At 41.5% G+C, this 21,897-nt stretch overlaps 1 protein-coding gene, 1 non-coding gene and 1 pseudogene across 3 annotated transcripts in view; 1 reads left to right on the forward strand and 2 right to left on the reverse strand.

The window, feature by feature from the left end:
* The window catches only part of ARHGAP19 (Rho GTPase activating protein 19), an 83,472-nt gene that overhangs the window by 23,723 nt on the left and 37,852 nt on the right, over positions 1-21,897 (forward strand). For both annotated transcript variants that reach the window (XM_066355587.1, XM_066355586.1), the window contains exons 2-5: positions 12,498-12,763; positions 13,815-13,895; positions 15,816-16,025; positions 20,804-21,030. In XM_066355587.1, coding sequence (XP_066211684.1) covers positions 12,498-12,763; positions 13,815-13,895; positions 15,816-16,025; positions 20,804-21,030 — 784 coding nt within the window. The remainder of the gene's footprint in view (positions 1-12,497; positions 12,764-13,814; positions 13,896-15,815; positions 16,026-20,803; positions 21,031-21,897) is intronic.
* On the reverse strand, positions 4,319-4,424 carry LOC136385112 (U6 spliceosomal RNA). Its single transcript, XR_010747724.1, has one exon. It is a non-coding gene; the product is annotated as a U6 spliceosomal RNA (small nuclear RNA).
* LOC136385113 (U6 spliceosomal RNA) lies at positions 17,787-17,903 on the reverse strand (annotated as a pseudogene).

The raw sequence follows: 21,897 nt of genomic DNA on the forward strand, positions 1-21,897 counted from the left end.
GAAAAACAAAAATAAACATTTAAGATATGCCATTACATGCTACAATTTAAAAACCATTCTGCTGGATATTTTGCTTTTAATTTTGGCTGTTTAGAAATTAATATTTCAGTGAACATGTAAAAAAAATTTTCCCACTGAGAAAGAGGTGGGGGGGAGAATAGGGGGTGAAGGGAGAGAGAAAAAAGCATCAACTCATTGTTCCTCTTAGTTTTTCCACTTAAGATTTTTTTTTTTTTTTTTTGTATTTTTCTGAAGCTGGAAACAGGGAGAGACAGTCAGACAGACTCCCGCATGCGCCCGACCGGGATCCACCCGGCACGCCCACCAGGGGCCACGCTCTGCCCACCAGGGGGCGATGCTCTGCCCATCCTGGGCGTCGCCATGTTGCGACCAGAGCCACTCTAGCGCCTGAGGCAGAGGCCACAGAGCCATTCCCAGCGCCCAGGCCATCTCTGCTCCAATGGAGCCTTGGCTGCAGGAGGGGAAGAGAGAGACAGAGAGGAAGGCGCGGCGGAGGGGTGGAGAAGCAAATGGGCGCTTCTCCTATGTGCCCTGGCCGGGAATCGAACCCGGGTCCTCCACACGCTAGGCCGACGCTCTACCGCTGAGCCAACCGGCCAGGGCTGAGCATAGGATTATTGACATGATCCCAAGGTTGCCAGTTTGAGCCCAAAGCTCACTGGCTTGAAACCTAATGTTGCTGGCTTGAGCCCAAGGTTGTTGGCTTGAGCAAGGACTCTTTGACTTAGCTTGAGCTCCCCAGTTAAGGCACAGAAGAGAAGCAGTCATTGTAAAACTAAAGTGAACCAACTATGAGTTGATGCTTCTCTCTCTCTCAAAAAAAATTACTATTACTTTCATTAAACCTTGCTAATGTCAGTATCTTTCATTTTAGCCATTCTATTAAATAGTATGTCTTCTTTTTGTTTTGTTTTGAGAGAAACAGAGAGAGGAAAGGGGAGATGCGAGAGGGGAAAGGGAAGCATTCATTTGTTGTTCCACTAGGTTAAGCATTCTTTGATTGCTTCCTGTGTGTGTCCTGACTGGGGATTGAACCCATTGTGTTTGGAAGAGGCTCTTAACTGACTGAGCTAACTAGCCAGGGCTCTATGTCATTGTTTTTTGATTTGCATTTTCCTGATGTCTAATGATATTGAGTAGTTCTTTTTTGTTTTTTTTTTTTTTGTTTGTTTGTTTGTTTGTTTGTTTGTTTTTCAGAGACAGAGTCAGAGAGAGGGATAGATAGGGACAGACAGACAGGAACGAAGAAAGATGAGAAGCATCAATCATTAGTTTTTCATTGGGACACCTTAGTTGTTCATTGATTGCTTTCTCATATGTGCCTTGACCAGGGGGGCTACAGCAGACCGAGTCACCCCTTGCTTGAGCCAGCAACCTTGGGCTCAAGCTGGTGAGTTTTGCTCAAACCAGATGAGCCCGTGCTCAAGCTGGCGAGCTCGGGGTCTCGAACCTGGGTCCTCCGCATCCCAGTCGGACGCTCTATCCACTGCGCCATCGCCTGGTCAGGCTGAGTAGTTCTTTTCATGAGCATTTGGCTATTCTTTATTATGAGATTTTATTGAAATCTCAAGCCAGTTTTTCTGTTGAAACATTGTTTTCTTATTGATTTGTATAGATTCTTAATATAATCAGGATATGAGACCCCCACCTTTTTTTTTTTTGCTATATGTATTGCATATATATTTTCCAATTCTCTGTGGCTTGCTTTTTCATTTTTTTTTTTTTTAAGATTTTAAAATTTGTCTAATTTAGAGAGGAGAGAGAGAGAAAGAGAAGGAGCAGGTAGGAGCTGGAAGCATCAACTTGTAGTAGTTGTTTCTCATATGTACCTTGACCATGCAAGCCTGGGGTTTAGAACCAGTGACCTCAGCGTTCCAGGTCAATGCTTTATCCACTGTGCCACCACAGATCAGGCTATTTTTCACTTTCTTAATGGTGTCTTTTGATGAATACTAGTTCTTATTTTAATGAAGTCAAATGTATTAATGCTTTTCTTTCTGGTTAATATTTTTTGTGTTACTTAAAAATTATTTATCCACCTTGAGTTTAAGAATGAATATATTCTTTTATATTACCTTCTAGAAGGCTTATTAATTTGCTGTTCGCCTTTGGGTCTACAGTTCACTTGGAATGATTTTTGTATATAGTGTGAAATAGGTGTCAATTTTTTTTTTTTTGTATTTTTCTGAAGCTGGAAACGGGGAGAAACAGTCAGACAGACTCCCGCATGCGCCCGGCCTGCCCACCAGAGGCGATGCTCTGCCCACCAGGGGGCGATTCTCTGCCCCTCCGGGGCGTCGCTCTGCCACGACCAGAGCCACTCTAGCGCCTGGGGCAGAGGCCAAGGAGCCATCCCCAGCGCCCGGGCCATCTTTGCTCCAATGGAGCCTTGGCTGCGGAAGGGGAAGAGAGAGACAGAGAGGAAGGGGGGGGGGTGGAGAAGCAAATGGGCGCCTCTCCTATGTGCCCTGGCCGGAATCGAACCCGAGTCCCCCACACGCCAGGCCGACGCTCTACCGCTAAGCCAACTGGCCAGGGCTAGGTGTCAATTTTTATTTTTTCCTTCCACAGATGTTTAAGTGTCCCAGCACCATTTAGTGAAAATGTTATCCTTTTGTCACTGATTGGCGGTGCAATGTTTATCCTGAGTCCAATAAAGAAAGTAGAAAAAGGAAGTAAAAAAGATAAGAGCAGAAATTAATGAAATAAACAACAAACATGTAATAAAAGGATTCAGCAAAACCTTAACAAAGCTAACAAAATTTATAAACCTCTAATAAGATTCATGCATTAAAAAGAAATCGTGGCCCTGGCCGGTTGGCTCAGCGGTAGAGCGTCGGCCTAGCGTGCGGAGGACCCGGGTTCGATTCCCGGCCAGGGCACACAGGAGAAGCGCCCATTTGCTTCTCCACCCCTCCGCCGCACTTTCCTCTCTCTCTCTCTCTTCCCCTCCCGCAGCCAAGGCTCCATTGGAGCAGAGATGGCCCGGGCGCTGGGGATGGCTCTGTGGCCTCTGCCTCAGGCGCTAGAATGGCTCTGGTCGCAACATGGCGACGCCCAGGATGGGCAGAGCATCGCCCCCTGGTGGGCAGAGCGTGGCCCCTGGTGGGCGTGCCGGGTGGATCCCGGTCGGGCGCATGCGGGAGTCTGTCTGACTGTCTCTCCCTGTTTCCAGCTTCAGAAAAATGAAAAAAAAAAAAGAAAAAAAAAAAAAAAAAAAAAAAAAAGAAATCGTAAATTACCAATATAAGGACCAAAGAGGAAGAGGACATCACTATGGAACCTAGACATATTAAAAAGTTCCTAAGAAGATATTACAAACAAGTTTATGCCAATAAAATGTGAGAATGTATGTGAAATAGATGAATTCCTAGAAATACACAACTTACCAAAATTAATACAAGAAATAGAAAATTTGGTTAGCCGTATAGCACAGAGTAAATTGAATATATAATTAAAATTACCTTCTCACAAAGAAAGCTCTAGGTCCAGAGTTTTATTAGCTAATTTGATCAAACATTTAAAGAATTATAACAATCTTACATATACTTTTTCAGAAAATAGAAAAATAAGACACACTCCCCAACTATATAAGGCCAAGACAACCTTGATATAAAATTTATTGAAGGCAAAATAAGGACAATTCCATGGTAATCTCACTATGAACATGTTTGAAGTAACCTAAACAAACTTGGCAAACAATTCAGTAATATATAAAAGTTATAATAGCCCTGGCTGGGTTCCTCAATGGATAGAGCATTCTCCTGGTGCACCAAGGTCACAGGTTGGACCCCTGGTCAAGGCATATACAGAAATGACCAGAGAGTGCACAGCTAAATGGAGCACTAAGTAGAACATGGGTTGATGCTTCTCTCTCTCAAATCAATGGCAAAATATTTTTTAAAAAAGATAATGTATCATAACAACATTGGGTCTATTCTAGAGATGTAAGGTTGGTTTAACATTAGAAAATAAATCAGTGTTATTCACAACATTAACAAAATAAAGGAGAAAAAGCATATGATCATCAACATGTAAAAAAATTTGATAAAGTTAAGCACTGACTAATGATTATGAATAAAGAAATAATCCTTATTAAACCAGGAATAAAAGGATAGTGCCTGCATCTGATAGGTTTTTGCTAGAATGATGGGTGGGGAAAGATAACATTTTTCAGTTTGCATTACCCTGATAACTTCTAAAATTGAGATTCATTTCATGTTTATTAGTCATTTAGGTCCCTTCTATGAATTACTTGATCATATTCTTTGACTAATTTTCTGTTGAGTGTTTTTTTTAAAATATGGAATGCTTCACAAATTTGCATGTCATCTTTGTGCAGGGGCCATGCTAATCTCTCTGCATTGTTCTAATTTTAGTATATGTGCTGCCAAAGTAAACTCGAGTGTATTTTTATTTATTTATTTACATATTTATTTATATTTTTCTTTTTTTTTTCTTTCTTCTTTTTTTTTTTTTTTTGTATTTTTCTGAAGTTGGAAACGGGGAGGCAGACAGACTCCCGCATACACCCGACTGTGATCCACCCGGCATGCCCACCAGGGGGCGATGCTCTGCCCATCTGAGGCGTTGCTCTTTTGCAACCAGAGCCATTCTAGCGCCTGGGGCAGAGGCCATGGAGCCGTCCCCAGCGCCCAGGCCAACTTTGCTCCAGTGGAGCCACGGCTGTGGAAGGGGAAGAGAGAGGCAGAGAGGAAGGAGAGGGGGAGGGGTGGAGAAGCAGATGGGTGCCTCTCCTGTGTGCCCTGGCTGGAAATCGAACCTGGGACTCCCACACGCCAGGCCGACGCTCTACCACTGAGCCAACCAGCCAGGGCTATATTTTTCTGAAGTGAGAAGTGAGGAGGCAGAGATATTCCTGCATGTGCCCCAACAGGATCCACCTAGCAAGCCCACTAGGGGGCAATGCTCTGCCCATCTGGGGCATTGCTACATTGCAACTGGAGATATTCTAGAGGCCATGGAGCCATCCTCAGTGCCTGGGCCAACTTTGCTCCAATGGAGCCATGGCTATGGGACGGGAAGAGAGAGATTGAGAGAAAGGAGAGGAGGAAGAGTGGAGAAGCAGATGGGCGCTTTTCCGGTGTGTCCTGGCCAGGGCGAGTGTATTTTTAAAGTAAGTTTTAGGTATATTGATAAATTCTGAATGCTAATCCTTTTAATGCATGGCAAATGTATTTTGAGTTTTTTTTTTCAGTTTATGGCTTATCTTTTATTATTATTTTTAAAGTTTCAAATTTATTCACAGTATTATGAATGGATATATTCATATAAGTCAAAAATCCAGAAAGTACAAAAGGACATACAGTGAATAGTTTTTCTCCCACTCCTGTTCTTTCAAGCATTTCCTCTCTGCAGAGGCATGTGACTTCATTTTTTGATAACTTTCCTTATAATACCATTTGTTTATAGAAATTTTAAGTTTTAATTTAGTTAAATGTATCCATTTCTTTTTTGTGGATTATGTTCTTTTTATCTTGTATAAAACCTTTCCTCTGCCTCATTAATTTTTCTTCTATACTATTTTCCAAACTTTTTAAAGTTTGGCTTTTCATATGTAGATCTTTACTCAGTCTGGAGCTTATTTATTTATTTTACATATATATATATATGTATTTATTAATTGATCTTAGAGAGAGGATATATGTAGAGAGAAAGGTGGGGGCAGCAGGAAGCATCACCTCATAGTACTAGTTCCTTCTTGTATGTGCCTTCACAAGGCAAGCCTGGTGTTTTGAACTGTTGACCTCTGCATGCCTTATGCACTGCACCGCCACACGTCAGGCTGGAATTAATTATTTTTGTGTATGATGTGAGGTAGGGATCACCTTTGCCTCTATATTATAAAACTACTTGTCCTTATACTCTTAGATTATGTGACTGTTTCATGTAATACATCTTTCAGTGTGATGGGAGACTGCTGTTGAACTTCATTGGTGTGTTGGCATATACAATTAACTGGTCCAGTTTTTAATTTCTGTTTTGTTCCTTCTTGCAGATGAGTGCTTAGAGTCCTAATAAGTACTGCCTTTCAGGCCCCATAATGTGCCCTTGTGTCCTGTAACATGTCTGGAATTTGTGTAGGCTGTAATGGGGAAGGGAAGGAGGGTTCCTTTGTCCCAGCAAACAAGGAGAAAGCTTTCCCCGTCTCTTCGATTTACCAATGCCTCATCAGAAGCTTTCGGCTCTTATGTAAGAAATTTATTTTTTTTCTTGAACTTGAGCAAACGCAGAGTTTGTTGTTTTAAAATAAGACACTGTAGAGTAGGAAGTGTTTTTACTTAAATACAGTATTTTTTCTTTAGTCCTAGAAATGTCTTAAATTCTTAGCCATGCTTCTTCCTGTTTCCAGCTTTACATTGTGGTAGCATGTATTCTGTGGAAAGGGATTAGCAGGCTTTGTAATACAGAGATGATTTAAAACATAAGCTACTGTATCTGTCTTTTCCATCTCTCACTTTCCATTTTACTTTTCTTTTTAACTGTTTCTCTCTTTCCCGTCTTGTCAGAAGAAGTGAGGAACAGTGGAAAAAAATGGAGTTAAAGAAATTAAATTGAATGATCATGGGGAAGAAGGGGAGAAAGAAAGAGAAGGGGAAAAGAAACGGAGATTGCTTGTTACTTTGTGTTATGACTCCCAAGGTAGCTTTTTCTTGTATTTCTTGTGAATAGGTAGGAGCCACCTTGAGCTTATTTGTTTTTTTACTTGTCCTACTTATTTAGGATGGAGCTGACTTGGGGGCGAAGGCCAGGTAGAAAGGATTCTGTTGAGAAACAATGTATTTGGGACTTTGTGCTTCTAGCTCCTCTCTCACTTGTGTATTTGATCCTGTTTAGTGCCATAGGGTCGACTGTAATGTACGGTTTAGAATCGTAACTGAGTCTTGCTCTGGATAGTAATAAAATCTGGAGGTTGTATGTATATGTTTCTACTTTAGGAATATAATGGATGCTGTTTATATATATTATATGTTAGAACTAATTTGATCTGAAATCTGTTTTTTCAGAATTAAAAGGGATGTGAAATCTGTAAAACGATAGTTTAAACCAGTGGTTCTCGAACTTTTTGAAGTTGGGGTGCATTTAAAATCCTACAAGTAATTGTAGGCGCACTATATACAAATTTCTGAGAAATATGTTATAACAATTAAGTCAAATATTAAAGAAAAAAAATGAAGTCCAGGCATGCTTTTATGGTAATTGAACGAAATAAATACGACAAAATTAAATTTATTCTGGCATTAAAAAACATTTTTATGTTATTATTATTATTTTTTTTTGTATTTTTCTGAAGCTGGAAACGGGGAGAGACAGTCAGACAGACTCCCGCATGCGCCCGACCGGGATCCACCCGGCGCGCCCACCAGGGGCAACGCTCTACCCACCAGGGGGCGATGCTCTGCCCATCCTGGGCGTCACTATGTTGTGACCAGAGCCACTCTAGCGCCTGAGGCAGAGGCCACAGAGCCATCCCCAGCGCCTGGGCCATCTTTGCTCCAATGGAGCCTTGGCTGCAGGAGGGGAAGAGAGAGACAGAGAGGAAGGAGAGGGGGAGGGGTGGAGAAGCAGATGGGCGCCTCTCCTGTGTGCCCTGGCCAGGAATCGAACCCGGGACTTCTGCACGCCAGGCTGACGCTCTACCACTGAGCCAACTGGCCAGGGCCAATGTTACATTTTTTGAGTTATGCTTTTTAGAATTCGTAAAAAAAGGGGGTTAAAAAGTAAAAAAACAACAAAAACTTATCTTTTTATATATATAGATATATTCTTAGTAAGATTTAGTAAATATGGCCGGTCCTGGCGCGAATGTGTTATGTTTTTTCATTCTTGTGTTTATGAGAAACATAAATAATATAATGATGTGTTAATAATAAATATAATAATGATATGTTAACAAAAAGAGCAGTATTTCCGTAATGAAATGTTATAATAGAGTAACTGTATTTATTTTTATATCTGGGCACATGCCACAAACCAGTGCAGCTAGTAATTTCAGGTCCTGAGTGGGAACGGTGCGGAATTAAGATAATACGCAGAATTAAGAAAATATGGGTCGTGCCTGACCAGGCGGTGGCACAGTGGATAGAGCGTTGGACTGGGATGTGGAAGGACCCAGGTTCGAGACCCCGAGGTTGCCAGCTTGAGCGTGGGTTCATCTGGTTTGAGCAAAAAGCTCACCAGCTTGGACCCAGGGTCGCTGGCTCGAGCAAGGGGTTACTCGGTCTGCTGAAGGCCCGCGGTCAAGGCACATATGAGAAAGCAACCAATGAACAACTAAGAAGTTGCAACGTGCAACGAAAAACTAATGATTGATGCTTCTCATCTCTCCGTTCCTGTCTGTCTGTCCCTGTCTATCCCTCTCTCTGACTCTTTCTCAGTCTTTGTAAAAAAAAATAAAAAAATAAAAAAATTAAAAAAGAAAATATGGGTCAGGAGGGCCCTGTAATTGCTGCTGGCAAGAACAAAGCTAGCCCCAAAAGCACATTTTGCTTTATTTATAGGGCAAAGTGAGGCTATTAGCAAATCAATGGTCTCTGATCATGTTTCCAAGGCAACCCAAGAATTTTTACCAAGTGCAGAAAACCCCCACCATACATATCATCTTAACTTTACACCAAACAAAGAAGAAACTTGCCTTCAGTCTTTCTGGGGAACATGGGGGGTAGTGTAAACAATCCAGCACCACAGCTTAATAGCCTTTTGCAACCTAATCAGGCAAGTGAAGTGGGGGGTTGGGCAGACTGTCAGTTTACAGCCAATTCCCCACACTTCTGTCCCCCAAAGATCTAAACCCCAAAAACCCTGTTGGTTTTTTGGTCCCCAACAGGCACACATTTCTCTGGAATACCATAGGGCACACTGGAAATCTTCTAGGGTACACCAGTGCACACACTTTGAGAACCACAGGTTTAAACTGTTAAATTATAAGACTCTTCATTGCTAACACATTTCATGACTTTCTGACTCTCTCAGTAGAGTAGTAATTTTTAACTGATAGTGATTGAAAACACTAGTTTTCTTTCTTTTTTCTTTTTAGCGAGAGAGAAAGAGATAGAGAGATGAGAAGCATCAATTTATAGTTGTGCCACCTTAGTTGTTCATTGATTGCTTTCTTTTATGTGCCTTGACCAGGGGGCTCCAGCCAAACCAGGGACCCCTTGCTCAAGTCAGCCACCTTGGGGTCATGTCTATGCTATGATCCCATGCTCAAGCCAACATCTGGCACGCAAGCTGGTGAACCCCACATTCAAGCTGCTGACCTCAGGGTTTGAACCTGGGTCCTCAGCGTCCCAGGCCGATGCTTTATTCATTGTGCTACTGCCTGGTTAGGCTATAAACAATAATTTTATAATGACTTGTTTTTGACAGAAATTAGGTGGTATTAAAAATAAAAAGAAGCAGCCTGACCAGGCGGTGGCGCAGTGGATAGAGCATCGGACTGGGATGCGGAAGACCCAGGTTCGAGACCCCGAGGTCGCCAGCTTGAGCGCTAGCTCATCTGGCTTGAGCAAAAAAAGCTCACCAGCTTGGACCCAAGGTTGCTGGCTTGAGCAAGGGTTTACTCGGTCTGCTGAAGGCTCGTGGTCAAGGCACATATGAGAAAGCAATCAATAAATAACTAAGGTGTCAAAACGAATAACTGATGATTGATGCTTCTCATCTCTCTCCGTTCCTGTCTGTCTGTCCCTGTCTATCCCTCTCTCTGATTCTCTGTCTCTGTAAAAAAAAAAAAATTAAAAAAAAAAAAAAGCATTGCGAACAGTTTAGGATAAAGTTGCTTTCGATTTTAATTGGCTTATATTATAATCATTAGCATCTTTAAGTTTATACAGGAAAAATAATCTACCTTAGTGTGTAAAAAGTTGAGACAAGCATTTTAAGTTCTCTTTTTTTAATGACTTTTTGGCTTGAGAACACATTCATAATTTGAAGTTTTTATGTCAGTTCTTATATTATCATTTTAGAGAAAAAAAAGAATTTAGTAGCCACCAACTGAAGATTTGGGCTACTTATTAAAGTTATTAATTATTTTTCAAGGAAGTATAGATGGACTTTGAAGTTTACTCATGCCCTGTTTTCATTATACAATTATTAAAAATTATCCATGAGGAGTTGGCAATGTGTTATAGGTTAGTTATATTTAATTTTTAGAGAAGTCATTTATCCTGGAACTGTGCTTTGGGATCTAGGTGTTGTGGGAGATTTTAAAATTGTGATGGTTTTTATTTTGAGCATGTTTGTGTGAGTCAGATGAATTTCATCTTTGCCTGACATGTGATTACTTGTCCTTTCTGGCTTTTGTTGTATCTACTTATCGGTTATATAATAGATGACTGTTTATATGATAAGGATTAGAATGAGCCATTAGAGATAATTGGTAGGGGTACAAACAAGTGGTGATGGGTCTGCTCCATGAGATGGAGTAATTCAGTTCTTATATGTAACATATTAAAAGTAAAAAATACAGTAGTTAGGCATTAGGAAACAAAGAGTAAGGCAGGAATGATGTCTGAGAGGCAAAGGATCTTTGTCAGAAGTATAAGCCAAGTATTGTGGGACTGGAAAACCAGCTAAGATCGGGGGCAACATTAATATCTGCTGAGTATTACTCGGTGATAGAAGAGTGAAATTTTTTTTTTAGATTTTATTTATTCATTTTTAGAGAGGAGAGAGAGAAAGAGAGAGAGAAAGGGGGAGAAGCAGGAAGCATCAACTCCCATACGTGCCTTGACTAGGCAAGCCCAGGATTTTGAACCGGCAACCTCAGTGTTCTAGGTTGACTTTTTTTTTTTTAAAGATTTTATTCATTTTAGAGAGGAGAGAGAGAGAGAGAAGGGGGAGGAGCAGGAAGCATCAACTCCCATATGTGCCTTGACCAGGGGAACCCAGGGCCTCGAACCAGCGACCTCAGTGTTCCAGGTAAATGCTCCATCCATTGTGCCACCACAGGTCAGGCAGAAGAGTGAAATTAAAAGCAAAATACTAGACTTTTTTTCCAAGTACCGTAGAGAGATGAATCTGTCTGAGGAAAGGTTGGACTTAGATGATGGGCCGGAATTGAAGGATTTTCAAATAAAACCTATTTCTGGACCTGGATAAGGCTGAGTTAATATCTGTTTTATGTACCTGTGCCTTACATTCTAGCGAAGGCTGATTTGGTTATGAGGAACAGAATTAAGGGTCCCTGGCTCAATTAAAGGGGGTTGATTATGAGAAAATACTTGACTGTGTAGGGACCCAAGAACCAAAGAACCTTATGGGTAATTGTCCTCAAAATGCTACTACTGGCCCTGGCCGGTTAGCTCAGCGGTAGAGCGTCGGCCTGGCATGCGGGGGACCCGGGTTCGATTCCCGGCCAGGGCACATAGGAGAAGCGCCCATTTGCTTCTCCACCCCCACCCCCTCCTTCCTCCCTGTCTCTCTCTTCCCCTCCCGCAGCCAAGGCTCCATTGGAGCAAAGATGGCCCGGGCGCTGGGGATGGCTCCTTGGCCTCTGCCCCAGGCGCTAGAGTGGCTCTGGTCGCGGCAGAGCAACGCCCTGGAGGGGCAGAGCATCGCCCCCTGGTGGGCGTGCCGGGTGGATCCCGGTCGGGCGCATGCGGGAGTCTGACTGTCTCTCCCCGTTTCCAGCTTCAGAAAAAAAAAAAAATGCTACTACTATTTAGACTTAGTTTTAGTTCTTCATACTTACTCTCACATGGTCTGTTGTCTTTGAGACTAGCCTGAACACGGTGTGGTCAGCAGTTGATCACTGCATGGGCAGTACTGTATTCACATGAAGGCCTTGATTTTATGATTACCCATTGGTGTGTTATGGGGAACAGCTGCAGGTTTGATGTTTTACAAATATTTAGTAGTAATAATTCAGGGTTTGACTCTTTTATTAAGGAAATATGGGCCTGACCTGTGGTGGCGCAGTGGATAAAGCGTCAACCTGGAAATGCTGAGGTCGCCGGTTCAAAACCCTGGGCTTGCCTGGTCAAGGCACATATGGGAGTTGATGCTTCCAGCTCCTCCCCCCCTTCTCTCTCTCTGTCTCTCTCTCTCTCTCTCTGTCTCTCCCTCTCCTCTCTAAAATGAATAAATAAAAATAAAAAAAAATAAAAAAGGAAATATGGTCTATGAAACTACTAATTCTAATATATTATATTTGGGAGACTGTAAGGATCTGTATATTCCTATGGTATATGCCTGAAAATAAGAGGCAAATTCAGGTCACATAATAGAGGCAATCTGCTGTCATTTCTTTATATTCCCGAGTATCTAGGCGGGTGTAACAAACAGCAACAAGTCTAACTTGTCTTCTGTACAGTGAACAAATTAAAGATAAAGTTTTTCAAAAGACCAATGTGTAGATTAACCTACAGAGAGTGAATAATTGTATGGTTGAGAGGGCATGAGAAATGCATATAAAAATGGTCCCCCAAACGATTCTCTTGTTTCATTTTTTTCAGTGATGCCATCTGCAATTTTGTTATCTGCAATGACTCTTCCCTTCGAGGTCAGCCTATTATCTTCAACCCTGATTTTTTTGTGGAAAAACTCCGGCATGAGAAACCTGAGGTGTTCACTGAGTTGGTGGTCAGCAATATCACAAGGCTCATCGATTTGCCTGGAACTGAGTTGGCTCAGCTGATGGGAGAAGTGGACCTTAAGTTGCCTGGTGGGGCTGGCCCAGCAACAGGATTCTTCCGGTCTCTCCTGTCTCTCAAGCGAAAGGGTAGGCGATGTGTCCGGGGGGTGGACACTCTCAGTTGCTTTCTGGGCTTCACTCCTTACATCTGCATGTTCATTGAGGAGTTGCTAATGCAATTTTGGTCTTTGTTTGTTTGTTTTCATTTTTATAAGTAGTAAAACAATAAAAATTATAAAAACAGTCTAGATAAACTAAAGCAAACTTACATCAGTTCCTGAGAGGGCATTGTTAGGAATTTATCAGGACAACTAATTTTCATGCCCTATTAATACTGTACTAAAATAATACTAAAAAATAAGAAGTTAAAAAAAATGTTACACCCTGGCTGGATAGCTGGTTGGTTAGAGCATCATCCCAAAGCGCAGACTTTGCCAGTTCAATCCCCGGTCAGGGCACATAAGGAGAAGATCGACATCCTCCTTCCCACCGCTCCGCTTCCTCTCTTACTAAAATCAATTAAAAAAAAGTAAAGAAAAAACGATACACTGCTAGAGGATCAGTAAAGACAGAATGGTCTTGTACTACAGTGGTCAGTTCCCAAATGTTTTTATTCCATGGAATGCTTTGAAAAAGCAAATAGCTGTGAAACCCAAAAGAAGCCTTCCCAGGAAATAAACTGTGGCACTGCTTTTGATAAGATATTAAAGAGGTACTGTTTTATTTTATTAAATGTTAAGGAAATCATTAAGGTGGCAAAAAAGTTTAAACATTATAACAGAAACTCTGTGGATTATCTCTAGTGGATAATCTGTCATTCTTTGGCAATTGTGACTAAGTTCTATGATTTGTTTTTAAATTACATATCAACATTTTAGGTGTTGTTACTTAAATAAGAAGATGATCTTTGCTTTCAAGGAACCTTAATCTAATATTAAACTTGCAGAGTTGATTGAGAGTTGTTTTGATTGCATTTTCTGGTGCACTTCCAGCTCTAAGATTTTTGTTTACTGACCTTGTGAAAACACTTGCTGAACTGTAACATAGGTTGCTTGAGTGGTTTTCAGTATACTGACTTTGTACTATTTGTAGGAAAAATAATCCTGTCCTATCATATGATATCTTCTTTTTCTTTTAGAAAAAGGAGTAGTATTTGGATCCCCACTGACAGAGGAAGGCATTGCCCAGATATACCAGCTAATTGAATATCTACATAAAAGTAAGGCTACTTGAAAATTTGCTGTTCTTTGTTAATGAAGAATTGTCAGTTTTCTATTAAGAGCTAACATCCTTGAGTTAGTAGGTGCCAATTATCCATCAACAGAGACATCAGTGATAATTTCAGGTGCCATGTTTCTAAGTGTATTCTCTTAAAATTCATCTCATGTATCGATTTGGATTTTTTTCTCAAAGATGTATATCAGTTAGATTAATGTTTTTCAACTGCTGGTCCTCTAGAAATTTCTTGCCGGTCTGTGAGAAAGTTACCCACCCTGATGTTGTGTGAAAGTTCTGGTGGACTGGTGGTTGAAAAACACTGAAATACACAATGTCTATGCAATCACATCTTCCCTTTGACTCAGACATTTATTTTCAGGAAAAATACATTGTTCCCAGAGAATTACAACATTTACTCAAGGGAGCATAATTTAGTACCAGAAATATTTTTTATCTTAAGAATTCTATGATTAAAATACATTCTTCACTTAATTCCCATTTTCTTTTTTAGTAGTCATGCTAGTTATGTCCTTGCTCTAGGTGAAATGTGTGGGATTATATGACTCTTTGATAAATTCAACACAAACAGTTATGGCTTATTCTATGTGGGACACTGTGTGAGGAGCTAGAGCAGAGGTTGTGAACTGGCAGCCTAGGGCTTGTGTCATCTACATTGTTTTGTTTGGTTGGCAAATGGTTAAATTAAAAATAAAATTAGCCCTGGCCGGTTGGCTCAGTGGTAGAGCATTGGCCTGGCATGCAGGAGTCCCGGGTTCGATTCCCGGCCAGGGCAAACAGGAGAGGCGCCCATCTGCTTCTCCACCCCTCCCCATCTCCTTCTTCTCTGTCTCTCTCTTCCCCTCCCGCAGCCAAGGCTCCATTGGAGCAAAGTTTGCCCGGGCGCTGAGGATGGCTCCATGGCCTCTGCCTCAGGCGCTAGAGTGGCTCTGGTCTCAACAGAGCAACGCCTCAGATGGGCAGAGCATCGCCCCCTGGTGGGTGTGCCAGGTGGATACTGGTCGGGCGCATGCGGGAGTCTGACTGCCTCCCTGTTTCTGGCTTCGGAAAAATACAAAAAAATAAATAAATAAATAAAATAAAATTAGTTATCAGTATTTTAAAATGGGGGAAAGTCCAGGTTTTCAATTTCTTGGAATGATAGGAAGATCTAGCATCCTTGGGCCCTGTTGCCACTTTGACATAATCAGCTAGAGCACAAGTCTGTGCTCTAGTTTGTTATGGTTCCTGGTCATTCATTTACTGTTGCCTGCCTGGCCCTATAGGCATTTGAACTTGATCCCCTCAATTAGAGAATGATATGAAGATAAATATATCCCCAAGCTGAAAACATGAACTCTCATAGTTCTTCCAGATCAAAATTATATATGTCCCATTTTTTAAATCTCCTGAGATCAGTTTAGAACCTAGTTGGGAGGGAAGCATACTTTATTTAGTTGGGAAGAGGCAGAGGTTCCAGGAACCTTAGACTGAAAGCTGATCTGACAGGTTAGAGTTCCAATTCCAGAGGCAACTCAGAGATTCTAGATTCATTCTGAGCTGGGCAACTGTTTATAGGAGCAACAGACCTCCACACATGAACTCGGCCCCTTCAAAGTCTCGGATGGCCAAAGGAAAAGGGGACTTAGGGAGATCTAACTTTTCTTCCAATTTATTTTTCAAACTCATTTCGATTGTTTAGGTTAAATTTAGTCTCCAGATGTGCCTCAGAATACTGAATGACTCCTGGGGGGACCATGTGTCACCTCAGGGGCTCGGGAGTTTTAAACTACTCTGGAGAAAAAGGCAAACATTCTTTTAGGTCTTTGTAAAGGGCTTTTCAAGTGTAAAGTAGCCTGTTAGAAGACTTTTTTAAATCCTGCTTTCTTTTTGCATATCTTCTGTTTTCTTTCATGCTAAACAGACTTGCGAATAGAGGGATTGTTTCGAGTACCAGGGAATAGTGTCCGACAGCAGATTTTAAGAGACGCTCTCAACAATGGAACTGATATTGACTTGGAATCAGGGGAGTTTCACTCAAATGACATTGCCACCTTGCTGAAGATGTTTCTAGGAGAGTTACCTGAGCCCTTGCTGACACACAAACATTTCCACGCACACCTCAAAATTGCTGGTGAGTATAGGGGGTGAGGAGATGTAAGTTCATTTTTTAAGTTTAGTAAGGTCCTTTGGAATTTTCTGTTGTTTGTAACCTACAGCAGTATTTATTCTAATCTAGGTTAAAACTTCATGGTCTCTGGACTTCTCTGGGTAGTCATAAGTATTGGCCAGCTCAGTTTGATTTAATCAAATGTTTTGTTTTTTTAAATCTGGGTTTTATTTATTTATTTTTATCCCTCGGGGATCCTAGCATAGTGCTTTGAATATTTAGTTGCTCAGTAAATGTATGCCTTTTTGTTGGATTAATTCACATTCTTGAGATGGTTATAGGTTTGGTACATTTGCCTTGCTTTGAGGCTTTTGCTGAATATTATTATGCAGCAAAATATATTGAGATAATCTCTACTCTTGAAAGTTTTATTTCTTTTCACTAGGATTTTTAAAAAATTGAATTTATTGAGGTGACATTAGTTAATAAAGTTATATATGTACAATTCTTTTTTTTTAAGCAAGAGAGACACACAGACACACACACAGAGACAGGAAAGGAGAGAGATGAGAAGCATCAACTTGTAGTTGCGTCACTTTGGTTGTTCATTGATTACTTTCTATTTTTAATTTTTATTATTTTTAGAGAGAGAGAGAGACAGACAAGAGAGGAAGGAAGAGAGATGAGAAGCGTCAACTCATAGTTGCAGCACCTTAGTTGTTCATTGATTGCTTTCTCATACATGCCTTGACCGCGGGGCTCCAGCTGAGCCTGTGCCCCCTTGCTCAAGCTGGTGAGCCTATGCTCAAGCCAGTGACCTCGGGGTTTCTAACCTGGGACCTCAGTGTTCCAGGTCAACGCTTTACCCATTGTGTCACCACTGGTCAGGCTATATACAATCCTATAATACAGTATGTCATCTGTATGTTATTATGTTGTGTATACACCACCTCAAGGAAGTTTAATTTTTAAAAATAATTTTATTTGCTTTCTAAATAGTCAATACATTCACATGGTTCAAATTCAAGGGTTCAAAAGAGTGTATAGTGAAAAGACTCCCACCCTTGTGTCCTAGCACCTGGTTTTTCTTCTTAGAGGCAACCAATGCTATCTATGATTGTTAATGTATCCTTCCAGAGATATATATATATATATTTAGATATTTTATATACTTAAAAATACTTAAATATAGTCCTTTTCTCTCTTTTTATGTAATGGTAGGGTATTATAGACATGAGTGGGTTTGTGTTTTTTTTTTCCTTAATATATCTTGGAGAATGTTCCATTTTCAACTCATAGTTTTCTTTTTTTTTTTTTTTTTTTCATTTTTCTGAAGCTGGAAACAGGGAGAGACAGTCAGACAGACTCCCGCATGTGCCCGACCGGGATCCACCCGGCACGCCCACCAGGGGCGATGCTCTGCCCATCCTGGGCGTCGCCATATTGCGACCAGAGCCACTCTAGCGCCTGAGGCAGAGGCCAAGGAGCCATCCCCAGCACCCGGGCCATCTTTGCTCCAATGGAGCCTTGGCTGCGGGAGGGGAAGAGAGAGACAGAGAGGAAAGCGCGGCGGAGGGGTGGAGAAGCAAATGGGCGCTTCTCCTGTGTGCCCTGGCCGGGAATCGAACCCGGGTCCTCCGCACGCTAGGCCGACACTCTACCGCTGAGCTCAACTCATAGTTTTCTTATTCTACTTTAATGTGTGTGTTGTAGGGAGTTCATTCTTCAATTATACTGCTGTTATGCCGCTCTAGTTTTCTGTCCTTGAGCATTTTTCTCCTTTCTAATTTTTTTTTATGGAATGCTTTCACGAATTTGCGTGTCATCCTTGCTCAGGGGCCATGCTAATCTCTTCTGTATTGTTCCAATTTTAGTATATGTGCTGCTAAAGCGAGCAAGCACCTCTTCTATTTTTATGGAAAATATTTTTTTTCTTTTGAATAATTTTTATATTTAAGAAACCTAAGCTTCACTGGTGGTACAGTGTGGTTGAAGCATTGATCTGAAATGGTGAGGTCACCAGTTTGAAACCCTGGGCTTGTGCAGTCAAGGCACATACGAGAAGCAACTTTGAGTTGATGCTTTACGCTACACCCCCTCCCCCAGCCTTTCTTTCTCTCCTTCCTCTAAAATCAATAAATAATATCTTTTTTTATTTTTTAAGTGAAAGGAGGGGAGATAGTGAGACAGACTCCCACATGTGCCCCAACTGGTATCCAGCTGGATACCCCTGTCTGGGGCCAGTGCTCCAATTAACCAAGCTGTTTTTACTGCCTATAGCTAGCTATCCTCAGCACCCCAGGGCGGACACAAACCAATGGAGCTATTGGCTGCAGGACGGAGCGAGAGAAGCAAATGGTCGCTTCTCGTGTTCCCAGACTGGGAATCGAACCTGGGACATACATACATCAGGCTGATACTCCATCCTCTGAACCAACCACCCAGGGAATAAATAAAATCTTTAAAAGAAACCTAAGTTTGGCCCTGGCCAATTGGCTCAGTGGTACAGCATGGGCCTGGTGTGTGGATGGTTTCAGGTTTGATTCTCGGTTAGGGCACACAGGAAGTGACCATCCGTTGTCCCTCCATCCCCCCCATTTTTCTCTCTCTTTCCTTTCTGCAGCCATGGCTCGATTGGTTTCAGTGCATGGGCCCTGGGTACTGAGGATAGCTCTGTGGAGCCTCTACCTCAGATGCTAAAAATAGCTCGGTTGCAAGCATGGCCCCAGATGAGCAGAGTGTTGGCCTCAGATGGTAGTTATGGGGTGGATCTCAGTTGGGGCACATGCAGTAGTCTGTCTATCTCCCCTCCTCTCTCTTGGAAAAGAAGAAAGAAAAAGAAAAGAAAACTAAGTTTGAATTTCTAAGATCTAGTAAGATTAGATTCTTTTTGGTACTATCAGTAATTCATATGATACAAATGAGAAAATATTACTGGAATGTTACATAACTTTACAGTTAGTTTGGAGAGAAATAAAATTGTTGGATCTTTGAGAAAGGTATGGAAAATATTGATAAATTTTTTATATAAGTGTTAACATGAACAATGCTTTTTCTGTTTACTTTCCCATTGAGTTAATTTAGTACAGTATTTGAAATTCTCCCCTTCACCACCCCATGACTCACTGTTCTTTGAAGTCATATTGAGGTGTGGCATAGTTGTAACCTTGATGCCCCTTGCTGATATCTGGATGGGATTTTTGTTTTCAGTTTCATAGCAATGGAACAGTTTTTAGATCTATGACCTGTCTTTCCTAAACCTGGAATCATTGTTGCAGTTCAACAGTTCAAACAACACACTGTAATCATTTTCAGGTCTATATTAATTATACCCAAATAATTACTTATGTCTTTTGAAATTCCAGTTATCCAAGGGGCTATGTTTATTTATTAATTTTTTTGTGTCAGAGACAGAGAGGCAGAGAGAGGGACAGACAGGAAGGGAGAGAGATGAGAAGCATCAGTTCTTCATAGTGGCTCCTTAGTTGTTCAGTGATTGCTTTTTCATATGTGTAGGAGGCTACAGCAGAGTGAGTGACCCGTTGCTCAAGCCAGCAACCTTTGGGCTCAAGCCGGTGACCATGGGGTCATGTCTGTGATCCCACGCTCAAGCCAGCGACCCCTCATTGCTCAAGCTTGTGAGCTTGTGCTCAAGCCAGATAAGCCTGTGCTCAAGCCAGTGACCTCAGGGTTTCGAACCTGGGTCCTCTGCATTCCAGTTTGATGTTCTATCCACTGTGCCACCTGGTCAGGCCAGGGGGCTTTGTTTTTTAATAACTTGTGTAGTCTCATAGAGGAGAAACAATGATTCTGACTCCATGAGGAACTGCCTGGATTATCCTGTCATCAGCGTAATTCACTGTCAGATTTCTTTTAGCAATAAAATACCTGGGTGAGGAAAAGTGAAGGGGGTGAAATTATTAAAGGTTTCTGGACATATTTTTATTTTTCTTGGGTGTACATATAGGAGTGGAATTGGTGGGTCATATGGTAAACTTTATGTTTAACTTTTTAAGGAATTGTCAAACTGTTTTCCAAAGTGCTTGTACCATATTACGTTCCCACCAGCAGTGTAAGAGCATTTAATTTTCTCAGCATTCTTGTCAACACTTGTTATTGTGAGTCTTTCTGATTATAGCCATACTAGTGAGTATGAAGTAGTATCTCATTTTGGTTTTGATCTACATTGCTCTGATAGTTAATGATAATGAGTATACAAATTCTTATTGGCCATTTGTATATCTTTTTTTTTCCTTTTTACAGAGATAGAGAGAGAGTCAGAGAGAGGGATAAATAGGGACAGACAGGAACGGAGAGAGATGAGAAGCATCAATCATTAGTTTTTCGTTGCGACTCCTTAGTTGTTCATTGATTGCTTTCTCATGTGCCTTGACCGTGGGCCTTCAGCAGACCGAGTAACCCCTTGCTTGAGCCAGCGACCGTGGGTCCAAGCTGGTGAGCTTTTGCTCAAACCAGATGAGCCCGCACTCGAGCTGGCAACTTCAGGGTTTGGAACCTGGGTCTTTCGTATCCCAGTCCGACGCTCTATCCACTGTGCCACCGCCTGGTCAGGCTGTATATCTTTGCGGAATATTTATTCAAGTATTTTGCCTATTTTTGATTGGAATTTTCTTTTCATCATTGAATTGTGTTGACATTTTGTCATGTTTTGCTGTAGTCTCTGTTTATGCCTGATTCTTTTCTTTCTTTGATTGGAGTTGAGGGGAGGGTAATAGTAATAACATTAATTTTTTTTGGCTTGTATTTGCGCCCTCCTTTGCAATCATCTTTTTGTCCTCCAGATTTGATGCGGTTTGATGATAAAGGAAACAAGACCAATATACCAGATAAGGAGCGGCAAATTGAGGCTCTTCAGTTGCTCTTCCTCATTCTCCCTCCACCCAATCGTAACTTGCTGAAGCTACTGCTCGATCTCCTGTACCAGACAGCAAAGAAACAAGATAAGAATAAGATGTCTGCCCATAACCTTGCCCTTATGTTTGCACCCCATGTCCTGTGGCCAAAAAATGTGAGTGTTGAGAGGAAGAGGAGAGACTGCTAGGCTTCCTTGGGTGGGGCCTCATTGTGTGACTGGACTTTGATGAGGTTATCAAGGGTCCAAGGTCTGGTCTTCCGTTTAACAAGTTAAGGAACTTACTTTATTAGTTCATTTAAGAGTCATCAACACCTGAGGGGGCCAATTCCTGTTAACTTCACTTATAAATCAATCTTTGATAAACCTGAATGGCAGTTTATTAGTGGAATTCAGTGAAAAATTATAGCTAGTACATAAACAAGAATACTCATTTTGGCTGGGTCAGTATGAATTCCTTCTTAACATGAAAGACTTCTTGGGAAATCAAGTTGATTCCTGAAGATTACATGGTATAAATTTAGAATAGAGCCCTGGCCTGATAGCTTGGTTGGTTGCAGGTGTCCCCAAACTATAGCCCGCAGGCCACATGCGGCCCCCTGAGGCCATTTATCCCCTCCCCCCTGCCACACTTCCGGAAGGGGTACCTCTTTCATTGGTGGTCAGTGAGAGGAGCACTGTATGTGGTGGCCCTCCAACGGTCTGAGGGACAGTGTACTGGCCCCCTGTGTAAAAAGTTTGGGGACCCCTGGTAGAGCATGGTCCCAATACGCAGAGGTTGCTGGTTCAATCCGCAGTCAGGGCACATACAGGAACAGATCAATGTTCTTCCTTCCCTCCCTCCCTCCCTTAAATCAATCAATAAATAAAAAAATAAATTTAGAATAGAGCTGTTTGATCTTATAGAATAAGGTCACTAAGCTTTAATAAGGTAAGATGACACATAGAACAATCCCGCCTTGTCCTAACTTTTATATTTTCTGAAGATAGTCTTTCTTTGGATAAAGCTGAATGTGCTTCTTA

The sequence above is a fragment of the Saccopteryx leptura genome, chromosome 13, assembly GCF_036850995.1.
Source record: "Saccopteryx leptura isolate mSacLep1 chromosome 13, mSacLep1_pri_phased_curated, whole genome shotgun sequence".
Lineage (NCBI taxonomy): Eukaryota > Metazoa > Chordata > Mammalia > Chiroptera > Emballonuridae > Saccopteryx > Saccopteryx leptura.